Genomic DNA, 14,443 nt, shown 5'->3' on the forward strand with positions numbered 1-14,443 from the left:
TTTTAATATTTCATTAAAGGGCAACTAATGTGAAACTCTCCTGACTTACTCTCATGTTTCAAACATTCAAGTCTTTCTATCCAAGATGCAATAAGTCCCTCATCATGACCATGTTTTGAACGTATTACTTATAAATAATTATATAATTATAATATAAATAATACTTATAATAAAGTTTTCCCTCGTCTGAAATCTTGGCGAACTATAGGTTACGAGAGCAAAGTCCATTATGACATGATAATAGCTTCACTCCTCCTCCAGCCAGCTGTAATCACGCCCCACTTTGTTTATACAACGAGTACCTTGGAGATAGAGAGTCCCGTGATTAATGACGCGATGGTGACAAACCGCAATCTTTGACCAATCACAGCAGAGTAGGTGTGGCTGTGCTAAACAAGGTTACATCCCCAGAAAAAAACAAAGTGTATTTAGTGGGCGGAGCTTAAGCACATTTTCTAATGTAAATATAACTATTACAAAATTATATTAATAAATGTAACAACAAATGCAACACAACATGCTTGTTATTTGAGTTACAGAGGGCTAGACCACAGATTGCGGGTCAGTAACCAAGATTGAGTGTGGCGGATGTCACTCTCTGCTCTATACGCTCTATCGCTTTTGAACAGTTTTTCTATTGAAATCTCACTTCATTTTTAAACTAAAGGGCACCACCTACTGATTAGGTTTGCATTTAAAGACATAACATCAGAATTGGTGTTAGTAAAGGTGCTAAAGTAAGTGATGAAAATAAATAATATAGTAGAAAATCAGACAGCATATTCAGGGAACATAAAATAAAAATCAGTTTCATAAAAATGACTTTTTGAAACCCCAGATTGCATTTTTAACTTCAACAAAAGTACTGTAGAAAGAAGTTGTTTGTAGATACAAACAAACACCTACTCCTTAAACCTCCACTTCATTTAAAGTCAGTGTCAAGACAGAAAAAAAAGAGTGTCGCCCGCACACGTATCTCCTCATCACGAGAGATTAATAAACACCGGCACGTTTCCTTTCCTTCACACTGCTGACTGGCTAATCTAATGAAATAATTTCTAGAGTGCTTGAGTGGCTTCGAGGCTCTGAGTCCATTTACACATTAATCCTAATCTGTTCCTGGAGAGAGCAGAGAAAATCCCCATAACAGCATAATAAACACAGGAAGTCTTTGAGGCGGAGGCGAAAAATAAAAGATGGTAAGAAAGTCGCTTCGCTCACGTCTTCAGCCACTTGGACAATAAACACTGTATGGATGAAATTAAGTAACTGTATTAGTTAAGAGCATCTAATGTGTTACCATAAACCACACCCACTCTGCTGCGATTGGTCAAGCATTGAGCTTTGTCACCTCCCGTCATCAATCCTGGAATTCCCCTCCAAGGGACTCGTGGTATAAACAAAGCGGGACATGATTATAGCTGGCTGGAGGGGGAGTTAAGACCATTATTACGTCATAATAGACTACGCTCTCGTAACCTCTTGTTTGACGAGAATTCAGATGGGGTGACTTTATGAAGTAAAAACTTAAAAACATGGTCATGTTGAGAGACTCACTGCATCTTGGAGAGGAAGATTTCAACATTTGAAACATGTGAGTGAGTCAGGAGAGTTGGGTTATTAGTTGAACTTTAAACTGCAAAAAAAGAAACTAAATCAACTAAATTAACTTTACGAAATGTTCAAGAAGCTTTTACATATAAAGTAAAAAACCTGTTTACTTTGTTTCAGCTCATTTTCATTTCTTCACACTTTAAATTTTAATACTTTAATTGTACACTGACTTGACATTTTTAAAACATTTTCAAGTATAAGTTCAAGTTCATTTGAGAATAAAAAGAACTTGAACTTAAGAAATCAAGGCACCATTCAATCATATGCTATTAAGGAAAGTTAACCGTGAGAAGTTGTTCGAGTGCACCACCAGGAAACACAGGTGAGATCAGGAACTGCAGGAAAATGATGGTAATCACGACGGGAAAGACGGCTAATCCTCGTTGGACAATTGAGGTTTTGAAACAACCGATCCGACAGAGGGTTGGCAAGGTTCCGCGGGTCGGCTATACTTGAGGCCAAAGAGAAGGACCCCTCGGTGTCGACATGGTTTACAGGGACATTCGCATGATACCACTCTATCTTTCCCTTAATAATATAATAATAATATCATTACGCCTAAAATTATTTACGTCTTCTTGCTCAAACACAATAAATAAAGGGTCATTCAGATTCACGCTCAGCTACATTTCTTAGTCATTTATCTAATAATAGGTATTCTTTTAATAGTCGAAAATAAGGCACATACACGATACAGCATTTATTATTGTGAATCGCTAAGATCTTCATCTCTCGGCTCTGATACAGCTATCAATTAAAATTGTTTTGAAGGAAACATAATGTAGTGTGACATTACTGTAGATGATTTACTGATCGATAAATGCATTAAAAACACATTAGACAGAAAGGCGACACCACACGTCGTACTGATTTAACGAACAACGAAGAATAAAATACATTTCCGTCGATACGCAGTATTGAATTTGACAGGAAGCTGGTCTTAAACGAGCAACCTTAAACCAGCAGTGTGACTATCAGAAGCACTTAGTGCGACACCAAATCGATGGGAAGAAAAAAAAAAGGATAATAAGACAGAAGTGCACGATAGGTAAATAATAGAAGAACTTACTGTACTGGCAGTTCCTGCCCATGTACTCTCCCGGGCACTCGCAGGAGTAGTTGGCCACCAGATCAGTGCACACGCCACCGTTCTTGCACGGGTCCCTTTCGCAGTCATTGATATCTGGAATCGACAAAGAATGAGTTTAAGGTATTACAATCTTCACGTATTGAATAGGAAATAGAATGTGCAGGAACTTTTTGTTAAATTCTATGTTGTTGGAAAGGGGGACGTAAAGTACATTTAATCATGATCTAGTTTTTTTGTACTTTCACAGTAGGATGAACTTTTGAAATACAATGGAAAGATTACACAAACTTACTGTAAAATCAACTCATTTTAAGTACTTATTCATTATAATAATATATGTATGTATTTATTATTTATATTATGTTCATATAAAAGGTAGTTCAATCTTCAGGATGTATTGAACAGGAAATAGTACACACAGGAAAAAAGTATTTTCATAGTACACACAGGAGGAACATTATAAATACAATAGAAAGATCATAATCCTTGAAAACAAAATATATATTTTTAGTTTAGACTCCCTGAAACAAACCACAATCATGAATACACAATTAGGAATTAAATTGTAAATGAAGTGAAACATTAGAAGTCCAGTAGTGTTTGTGAGGACAATATATGATAAAAAAAAAAAAAAACCTAAAGAGGACCTAAAGAAGTATAAATTAATTATTAAGTCAAGTTAGTGATTACATTAAAAACTGGATTTACTGTCACTATGAATTACTGTGTAATCAACTCTTTTTTTTTAATGCTTATAAAAAGGTTTAATCTTCAAGTACTTCAAAAGTAATTGAAAATAACAATAACAACTTAGATAAGGTTTTTGATTAAGGACTTGAATTAAATACACATTAGTTGTTTTCCTTGAAAACAAATCCAATAAGTAGAAAATAAAACCTGTTTTTTGGGGGAAACGTGGGGGCCAACGGTGCAATTGAAAATATGAAAACATTAAATGTCAATATTGTTACATTTGGAAGAAAAAAATATCTAAAATTAGATTGAAAACAAATAAAAAAAAACACAAAAACGTGTCAGATTGAATTTAAAGCAAAGTTAGATCAAACAGCAGAGCAACAGAAAGACCCCCCCGGCCTTGCCCCTCAGTCTGCCAATTGAGTTTAAGACCCCTGACAGTCATGAATAAGTCTAAGATAGTCTTCACTGCTGCGGTATAATCGACAAGTCCTGCAACACCTTTCGAGCGTCGATAAACAGAGCAACAAACAGAAAACAACCAAACGGGGATAAATAATTCACACTGTGAAGAAACTACACACGTGTTATTAAGAAAGAAACTGGCTGAGACGAATGAATAATTCATATTTTCTATTTATTCCTTTCAAACATATTCACCTAACGATGAATCACAGTGTTTTGATTTACTGTATAATCAAGTCATTTTATTTATTTTTCAATTATTAAAAAAAAGGGTCTAATCTTCAAGTAGTTCACTGGTAATTAAAAAAACAAAACCCGCGAAACAGTTTTTAATTAAGGACATGAATTAAACACACATTAGTTATTTTCCTTGAAGGGATTATTATGTTTATTATATGGTAATTCATAAAGTATTTGTGGATTAAATTAGCATGTTTTTTTTTTTTTTGATTACTGCAGCAGTTTTAAAAACCTGTTAAACAATAATAAACACTTTGCTTTTATAAATCGTCTTTAAGCATATTCCGTATTATTGCCTCAAAAATGTTAAGGTGAAGGAAAAAATGACAGCCTGGAGACCAAAAGCCCTACTTAAGAGGTTTTGCCTTTTCCGCTGGGCCATCAGTCCCGGAGAGGGAAGCATTAGGAAGGTGAGACTGTAAAGCCTTGTGCTGATGATTCAAGTGGGAGATCGAAAGAAAAAAAATCCAACTGGCTCAGAGAGAAAATCAACGAACACAAGAGGAAAGCAGGAAAGGTAGAGGAAGAGAGATAGGAATATATACCTAATCATACATTTGGTATTTTTTCGGGCAACTCATTTTTTGGATTAAAGTGTGTCTTAAATAGATGTCGGACCTCTATTGTACTCATCAGTATGTTCTACAAAACTCTCTTTTCGTTTAAATATTTTCATCAGAAAACGTGGAATTCATCGCAGACGTGTTCATCCCTTTCCACACCTCTATTTAAAAAAGGCCAATCATATTGAAATGAACCAAAACCAGTGATTCTATTCTGAGCCTTCTGGAAAAAAAAACTCTGTTGTAAGTGAGTTCAGACGTGCTCTGGTGATTTATTTGAAATGTTTTTTTTACATACAAGGTTACTAACATGAATACTGTATAAACACAGACTATCACTGGCTTGTTAGAAATCCAACTATCCAACTATCCATCTATCTATCTATCTATCTATCTATCTATCTATCTATCTATCTATCTATCTATCTATCTATCTATCTATCTATCTATCTATCTATCTATCTATCTATCTATCTATCTATCTATCTATCTATCTATCTATCCATCTATCCATCTATCTATCTATCTATCTATTCATCTATCCATCTATCCAACTATCTATCCATCTATCCAACTATCTATCCATCTATCCAACTATATATCCAACTATCTATCCAACTTTCTATCCAACTATCTATCTATCCAACTATCAATCTATCCAACTATCTATCCAACTATCTATCCATCTATCCAACTATCTATCCAACTATATATCCAACAATCTATCTATCCAACAATTGATCTATCCAACTATTCATCCATCCATCCATCCATCTATCCATCTATCCATCTATCCAACTATCTATCCAACTATCTATATATCCAACTATCTATCCATCTATCCAACTATCTATCCAACTTTCTATCCAACTATCTATTTATCCAACTATCTATCCATCTATCCAACTATCTATCCATCTATCCAACTATCTATCCAACTATATATCCAACAATCGATCTATCCAACTATTCATCCATCCGTCAATTCATCCATCCATCCATCCATCCATCTATCCATCTATCTATCAGTGAGCAGTGATGAAGATAATGACAATTGTCTGATTGTCTGTGAGCTTCATCAGAAATTATAGATATTTTTATTTATTTTTAAAAAACATGTGTATTGTCCACAAATAGTCATTGCAAATGTGCACGCATGTGTTCACGAATAGCGCAGATTTCCCGTATCGTGTACTGACACTAATCATGAGCAAACGTTACACAATGCGCAGCAGTTTTCTCGTGCTTAGCTTCGCTGTATTTTACTTTCAAGCATTCCCGAATGTTGATGGAAACGGCCAACATCGACCTAAACATAACAAATGCTACAAACAAAACCTATCAAAATTAAAAACAAAGTTTCCGAAAATGCAGTTTAGCTTGAAAACTAGCGGAACTCCACTACATATCGGAAATCCCTGGCTCTCGTAACCTCTTATTTGCTGAGATTTTTAACATTAGTTGCCTTTTAAATAGTTTCCTTCAAAAAATAAGTATTTTCGAACTTTAACATTACTGCGATGTTGTTCCTCTCACTGTCCACTGCAATGCTCAGGTGAGAGATAGGAATATATACCTAATCATACATTTGGTATTTTTTTGGGCAACTCATTTTTTGGATTTAAGTGTGTCTTAAATAGATGTCGGACCTCTATTGTACTCATCAGTATGTTCTACAAAACTCTCTTTTCGTTTAAATATTTTCATCAGAAAACGTGGAATTAATCGCAGACGTGTTCATCCCTTTCCACACCTCTATTTAAAAAAGGCTAATCATATTGAAATGAACCAAAACCAGTGATTCTTTGCCTGATTATTCTGAGCCTTCTGGAAAAAAAAACACTGTTGTAAGTGAGTTCAGACGTGCTCTGGTGATTTATTTGAAATGTTTTTTTACATACAAGGTTACTAACATGAATACTGTATAAACACAGACTATCACTGGCTTGTTAGAAACATCTAGAGCTGAAGTTTATCAAGAATACAAATGGATCTATCTATCCAATTATCCATTCATCTAACTATCCAACTATCCATCCATCTATCCAACTATCTATCCAACTATCTATCCAACTATCTATCCATCCATCTATCCATCTATCCATCTATCCATCTATCCATCTATCTATCTATCCATCTATCCATCTATCCAACTATCTATCCATCTATCCAACTATCTATCCATCTATCCAACTATCTATCCGACTATATATCCAACTATCTATCCAACTTTCTATCCAACTATCTATCTATCCAACTATCAATCTATCCAACTATCTATCCATCTATCCAACTATCTATCCATCTATCCAACTATATATCCAACAATCTATCTATCCAACAATTGATCTATCCAACTATTCATCCATCCATCTATCCATCTATCCATCTATCCAACTATCTATCCATCTATCCAACTATCTATCCATCTATCCGACTATCTATCCAACTATCTATCCAACTTTCTATCCAACTATCTATCTATCCAACTATCAATCTATCCAACTATCTATCCATCTATCCAACTATCTATCCATCTATCCAACTATCTATCCAACTTTCTATCCAACTATCTATATATCCAACTATCTATCCATCTATCCAACTATCTATCCATCTATCCAACTATCTATCCAACTATATATCCAACAATCGATCTATCCAACTATTCATCCATCCGTCAATTCATCCATCCATCCATCCATCCATCCATCTATCCATCTATCTATCAGTGAGCAGTGATGAAGATAATGACAATTGTCTGATTGTCTGTGAGCTTCATTAGAAATTATAGATATTTTTATTTATTTTTAAAAAATATGTGTATTGTCCACAAATAGTCATTGCAAATGTGCACGCATGTGTTCACGAATAGCGCAGATTTCCCGTATTGTGTACTGACACTAATCATGAGCAAACGTTACACAATGCGCAGCAGTTTTCTCGTGCTTAGCTTCGCTGTATTTTACTTTCAAGCATTCCCGAATGTTGATGGAAACGGCCAACATCGACCTAAACATAACAAATGCTACAAACAAAACCTACCAAAATTAAAAACAAAGTTTCCGAAAATGCAGTTTAGCTTGAAAACTAGCGGAACTCCACTACATATCGGAAATCCCTGGCTCTCGTAACCTCTTATTTGCTGAGATTTTTAACATTAGTTGCCTTTTAAATAGTTTCCTTCAAAAAATAAGTATTTTCGAACTTTAACATTACTGCGATGTTGTTCCTCTCACTGTCCACTGCAATGCTCGGGTGTTTCATTCGTTGATCAATGATGCTCAGATGTGAGTGTAGAAAAAGAAGGGTAAAAATAACCACCCAAAAAGACAAAATTCAATATATCTCCACCTGCTTCTCTCCTTATTAAAGCTGATGGGAGACTAACGTGATCCACTTGTATCCCCGAAGCTGCAGCGACGACGACTGTGCTACACGCTGTAATACGATCCCGCCGCCTGACAATACCCAACTTTTATTGAACCTATAAATTTTCACTTTATTCGCTGGAGCCGAGCCAAAACAATGCTGATTCAGCACATGCTGTATTTTGCGGGGACGTGATGGACTGTTAGTCTTTACAAGGTGTTCACGCCGTCCTCTTCATGCCGCAGTTCCACATAAAACCAAGCCGACACACCATTAGACATACATATTCAGACTTCCTGCTTGGTTGTGCCGACAATAATGGCCGTAAAATATGATCAGAAAAAGGAACTTTTGCTGAGATGCTGCATCGGACAAGAAGCAAAGGAAATGATTGCCAATGATAATGGGGATTATTATTATGATTGTTGTTCTTGTTATACAAGAAAGATGTTTATTTGCACCGTTTACGTTTCTGTACATTTTGTGTATTTATTGCTGTGTTTGTTTATAACTAGTTTACAACTATTTACCTACCTTGAGGTCAAAATACAAGCAGTAACTCTGTCCTTAAAGCAGAAAAATGTAACTTTTAACTAATTTGTTTCTGGCTCTCCAAATGTGTAAGCAGTGTCACTGACTCGTGTCTCGGAACCTCAAGCGCCATTGCCACATACCACATATGAATTTGTTTACAGAATAAGCGAAATACGTCTTTTATTGTGTCATTTAATCTTTCTTTTAACTCAAAAAAGTCTTTCAGTACTGCATAAAAACTGACCGATGGTGGTCACATGACTCACCAGACTGAGTAAAGAACGTCGTTAAAATAAAAGCTTGAATCAAGGCCGGACAAAATCCAAGACAATATGGAGTTTCAATATTTTATCTCTCAGCTTTAAATAAGCCTTTTTATCTTTATTTAAAGGTACGTACTTCCACAAACCGGTAAATACTGCCATCTGGTGGCAGGAGGCCATCAATTTGCCACCAAAATGTTCATACTTGTGATGCAGAAAAACAACACAAGCTCAGAGTAGCAGAGGTTTTTTTCCTGAAAAGTTTTTGTTCCTGTCACTTCCCTGCTTTCTGCCTTCTAAACAATTCTATATCCTATTATACACTGAAGCCTAAACTAAAGCTCAAGAGGCAGAGCCAGGTCACTGGAGAAAATTGAGGGCAACAGACGGATGGAGTTAACAAACAAGTGCTTTTGGTCAGTATCTTACAAAGATCTCAATGTCACTCTGAACTATTGCCCCGTGCGTTTAAGCTGCTGTTACTTCCCAAAGTGTCTCAGCTGGACATTAATGAGGGCGATGAATAATGCTACGTGTCATAAATTAAAGTCATCTCTGAGGAATAGTCGTGGCCGCAGTGCATCCCGGACGCCGGACCGTCTCGGATGTGGACTCTCCACTGCTCTGACCTCTGGCAGATTCCCTGCTGCTGTATCTGCACAAACACAAGGTCTGCACTTTCTACAGAAGATGGATTTAAAACGCTGCTTTTGGACGACGTTTTAACTCTTAACCTTTTTTTTATTGAAAAGGTTGTTCTTTTTAACGCAGACATTTTAGGTTTTATCTATACCTACTGCTACGAATTCCCCAGACATGACAGGGTGGAAATACGAAATGAAAAATGTGTCCCCAAATTGATTTTAAATTAAATTGTTTAATTTATCTTACAATTTCCTGGCTCCGAAAGAAACCGACTCGGGACTACTTGGTTATTTTAGAAATCTTATAATGTTGCGGCTGCAGTAGAGGACGTGCGCTCCCTGGGCTTTGAAACATTGAAAAATCTTAAAATGTAAACACAATTTGTAACTCAATACATTTGTTTTTAACCATTTTACGTCTAGGGCTCGGTAAAAACTACAGTTGAATGCAGCAAAAATATTTCCGAAATGAAGCGTTCTTCTCAAAATATTTTTATTTTAACTATTTTTCAATAATTATTTTTTTTAATGATAAAGAAGGTAAAACAAATCAGACATTAAATAAACTAATAATACAAATGAATAAATTATATATATATATATATAAAAATGTTATTAAATTGAATTATGCTGTGGATTAATATCTTTTAGGATTGATCAGTGACATATTTACCTAAACAAAAACAAAAAACACAGCAACATAAAAAAAGCATAATATGTTGTAGTGCACGTGTAATAACACCTCGTTCCTGACTTTCCTGCTTCCTGATGAACGTGGGGTTGCGATATATTTCCATAGCATTTGCTCCTCTACTATAGTTAATCATCTCGCAGCATATGTACTCTGGTGTGACCACATATTTATTCATAATAAAGTCGGATGATCCCGAACGCTGCCTGGATGTATAGTGACCTTTTCCATCCGGGCTTGACCTCTGTGCTCTTTGATCGACAGGATGAGGGATGCTACAATTTGATTATGCAACCACATTATTAACATCTGACCCCTAAACACACTTCACTTCCCTGAAATTAATTATTCCATTCTTTAGCTGCAGCAACGTGGTCTATGGATACTATACAGTGAATCCTATTGGGAATAGGAATCGTGGAATATATGGAGAAGCTCCTGCTGCAGTTGGAAGAAGCTTTATAATAAAGCCTAGAAGATAATATTATATTACATCGACCTGTCTCTTATTGTTAATATATAAGGGTCTTAACATACTCTAGGGCAATGGTCCAAAAACCTTGTGACCCAGTACCAGTACATGAGGCCACAAACAGAGACATTCAGTTCTAACTTATATAATATTGAATATAAATAACATCTGGAATGTGTTTTATTTTGAAAAAAGGCTTTTCTTGACAAGTCAAGATGCTTGTTTCCGTCAGGTGCCTGTAAACTGCCAAACATGTGGAATGCAAACTCTATATCCATCTTGTTTCCGAGAAACCATCCATTAAGGTGAGATGTACTATATTCACCATTTTATTTTTAATGTTTTTTTTCGTGTACGAACTTTAAAGCCAGTCCGTTGGGGTGGAAAAGCCAATATTAAACCATTCCCTGGTGCGAAAGAGGTTGAAGACCCCTACCGAAACTAATATTATTTAATCTTACAGCAATACTTGGCAGCCTTAAGGGATGGTTGAAAGTTTGTTTTAGGTTGAAAGTATCCCCTATAAATCCCCCTATAAATTTATATTTTCATTATAGTGTAAGCTTGAAGTGCGTCTGGGAATCTGTGATTTATTTCAAGGAAACCAGACGGTCAGACTGAAGCCTGAGACATATAACAAGGATAAAGAGGCTGTAGTAATGTTGCACAAACGGAAGAAAAATGGTTATATTTGACTGTTTTTTTGCTGCTAAAAAGGTTAATGTTGGGGAGCCCATAAACATGCATTAGCCTCTCAAGTCTGGCTCCTTCAAAAAAAAAAAAAAAAGCCTTCAATGATTCGTCTTTCAATGTACCTGGAAAACTTTGTTTTCTACTTTAGTCGACAGTTTCTATTCTATACGTGTGCAGCAATCCATGAACAATCGTGAGTCGGGAGGCTTCGAGATAATCCCTTTATATACATGCGGGTTTGATTCTGACGTCCAGGCTCGAGCTCGTCGTGTCCAAATGTAGGTCTGACCCACTTGAAGTGTTGCCCATTTCTGATTTACCACCTGAGTCATACATCATGACTCAAGGGAGTAACAATTAAAAACAGGAACAATGAATCATAGAAGACGGATGAGTGGGCGCGCGATGGTTTGCTTTCCAATAAAATAATGAGGTTTAATAATCGAACCTTGAGTCAGTGTTTGTTGCTATATTTAACTGTCCGCCTGATCTTAGTGTCTTATTGTCCCAAAGCACTTGATGAAATTGCTTGAAAATTAGCATGTAGGCTACTGACATAACAGCGGAGGTTTGAGTGAGGAAAACTAGATCAGGTTAAGGGAAAGGGGGCACATAGGGGGCCAAAAGACCCCCCATGAAAATGTATTTATGTCAAAATGTCTCTCCCAGAGCTCCAGAGCTGATGCTGGATCCAGGATCTCCACCATGTCAATGTATCCAGATTTCTCTCCAACACCCTCCACCAACTCTTCTGCCCTACTCTGTACTCTCATCTTTTCTCTCTCTGTATCATCCCTCTTTTCTCCATCCATCTATCTTCCCCCATGAGACACCCATTACGATTGGTCAATTGGTTTTATAGCATATTTAATACATTTTAAATAATGATGTTTTCATAATTTCATCTCCATTTGCGTACTTTAAGACCCACTTTTCTCTGAGCATGTTTCTATTTCAAATATGACATTTATACCTGTATTATTTTTTATTTATTTATTTTATAATTTAAATAATTACATCCTCTGTCATATAAATGTTCGTTTATATCTTTGTAATTTCTATTTAAGTTGATTATATTTTCCTCAGACCCTTAATAAAGCAACAACATACCTGGCTTATCTAGCATTGCCAGGTATTTAAGCATAATATTCTTAAAACGTTTTTATTTGTGCAGGCTTTTCCCTGATTTTCCGGGACTCCTGTGTTTGTCTTACGTGTCTTGGCCTTTAAAAGAACATATTTTAACTGTGTATTGCTTTGGATTGATAAAGCGCTTTGTGACCCTGGTCTAGAAAGGCACTTTAGAAATAATCTTTACTTACTTACTTACTTTGTATGCTTTTTACCAGAAAAGAAATGGGAAGCAAGGGTACAAAAATATGGTAAGATACCTTTTCCGTATTATAATATGAAACACACAACCAGTTGAATGTACAGTATGTAGAAAAGCAGAAGTTATTTATATTTGTTATATATATTACCTGGAGGAAGATGCAGCTTGTTCAGTGCAAAAAAAAGAGCGAGGTCACTTTAAGTCTCATCACAAACAACAGGACTGACAGTCCTTGATCGTACTCTTGAGAGCCAAACACCGAAAATGCAATCACAAAAAAAAGAGAAGATGAGAGATGAACTGTTGTAGTGACAGATCAAGTACTCTCTCAATGACAGGATACAAGAAGACGATCCCTGTTGAAGAAAGCAATTAGATAAAAAACTGTTTCTAAATAACCAAATGCTAAATTGTATGTGAAAGTGACAATAACAGAGTGATCTATTATTTGGCTTTTTTTTTCTTTTTTTTTTTTTAAGGTTTCTCCTAAATCTTCGGCTTGTTTTGTAGCCAAGGTTGTGCCTGACAGGTCTCGTCCCGCTGAAATATATGGAGCCTACACTAAAAGACAAGTCCTGTCTCTCAAAGTTCGGCTGCAGACAGACAATACGACACGGAAGTGCCTGTCTCCATTTTCAATCTATCCTGTCAATCTGTCTTCCAGCCACCGGTGACTCTCACCACATAAGACATGTTTCCTTTCCCGGGCTGTGATGAAGTCAAAAAGATCAGTCAAGGGAGAGAAAACCAGCGAGTCCTTGAGAGGTTCCGCCTCGGCCCTTAGTCAGGCGCATCACGATCGCCCATGAATATTGATCGTATTGATCTACTTATCTGATTGTTTTATTCCGCTCATATGCCGGACAACCATTGAACATGCCGGGTTCTTACAGGGATGTGACAATGCATGAAACTGGGAATCATGGATTAAGAAAATATGGCGATCCAAGGACACGCTATTTGAAGTGGAATTAACTCGCGGAGAAATTATTCACAGCTGCATCTGGAGGCCCTTGAGAAATAGAAAGATATATACGCCGAACAAATTTGAGTATCTCTAAAGTCTTTATCATGAAGATGAGTACGAATAAATCTAAAATGCATAACTGCAAAGGAAGAAAAACAAAATCAGCAGTATTTAGATCAGGAATTTGAAACTTTCTCCATCAGATTAATGTCAGAGGATTAAGGAAAATGTATCATTAAATTAAATGATTTTAGCTTTGATGATATAGATCAAATGGAACAGGTTATAAAAAAACACATTTTAACCGAAACGGTGTAAATTTAGAGCGAAACACACAAAAATTGTTAAAAATAACATGAAACAATAACATATAAATGTAATATGCACCTAACAATTTTTAGTATCTATCTCTAAAGTCTCTCTTTATCATAAAGATAAAGTAAAAGATATAAAATGGAAAATCGCAATGCAAGAAAAGTAAAATCTATGTTAATAAGATCAGTAAATTACAAACATTTCTGGCCAATCATTACTGTACGTCTGTCTATTTGACGTCCAGGTGTTCTATGAGGTCTCAAACTTATGCATCATATCAGATGGTTGAGAGACAACAATCATCACATGAAATCCTTTTTTTTTAACTTTGATTTAAGGAGCAGATACAAATACACGTAAAAAAGCCAAAAAAACATAAAGCAACAAAATAATAATCATATATGCCCCCAATTTGAATCTATCTTTAGCATAACATGTAGTGAAAAATGAATCTAAAATAGCAAAATTCAATGAAAGATAAGCTGCACTAT

General features: G+C 35.8%; 1 protein-coding gene across 2 annotated transcripts in view; it reads right to left on the bottom strand.

Annotated features, from left to right (window-relative positions):
- edil3a (EGF like and discoidin domains 3a) overlaps positions 1–14,443 on the bottom strand; it is a 125,904-nt gene that overhangs the window by 56,355 nt on the left and 55,106 nt on the right. For both annotated transcript variants that reach the window (XM_087794417.1, XM_087794425.1), the window contains one exon: positions 2,684–2,797. In XM_087794417.1, coding sequence (XP_087650543.1) covers positions 2,684–2,797 — 114 coding nt within the window. The remainder of the gene's footprint in view (positions 1–2,683; positions 2,798–14,443) is intronic.

Source organism: Callionymus lyra, chromosome 1 (assembly GCF_982586985.1).
Source record: "Callionymus lyra chromosome 1, fCalLyr1.hap1.1, whole genome shotgun sequence".
Lineage (NCBI taxonomy): Eukaryota > Metazoa > Chordata > Actinopteri > Syngnathiformes > Callionymidae > Callionymus > Callionymus lyra.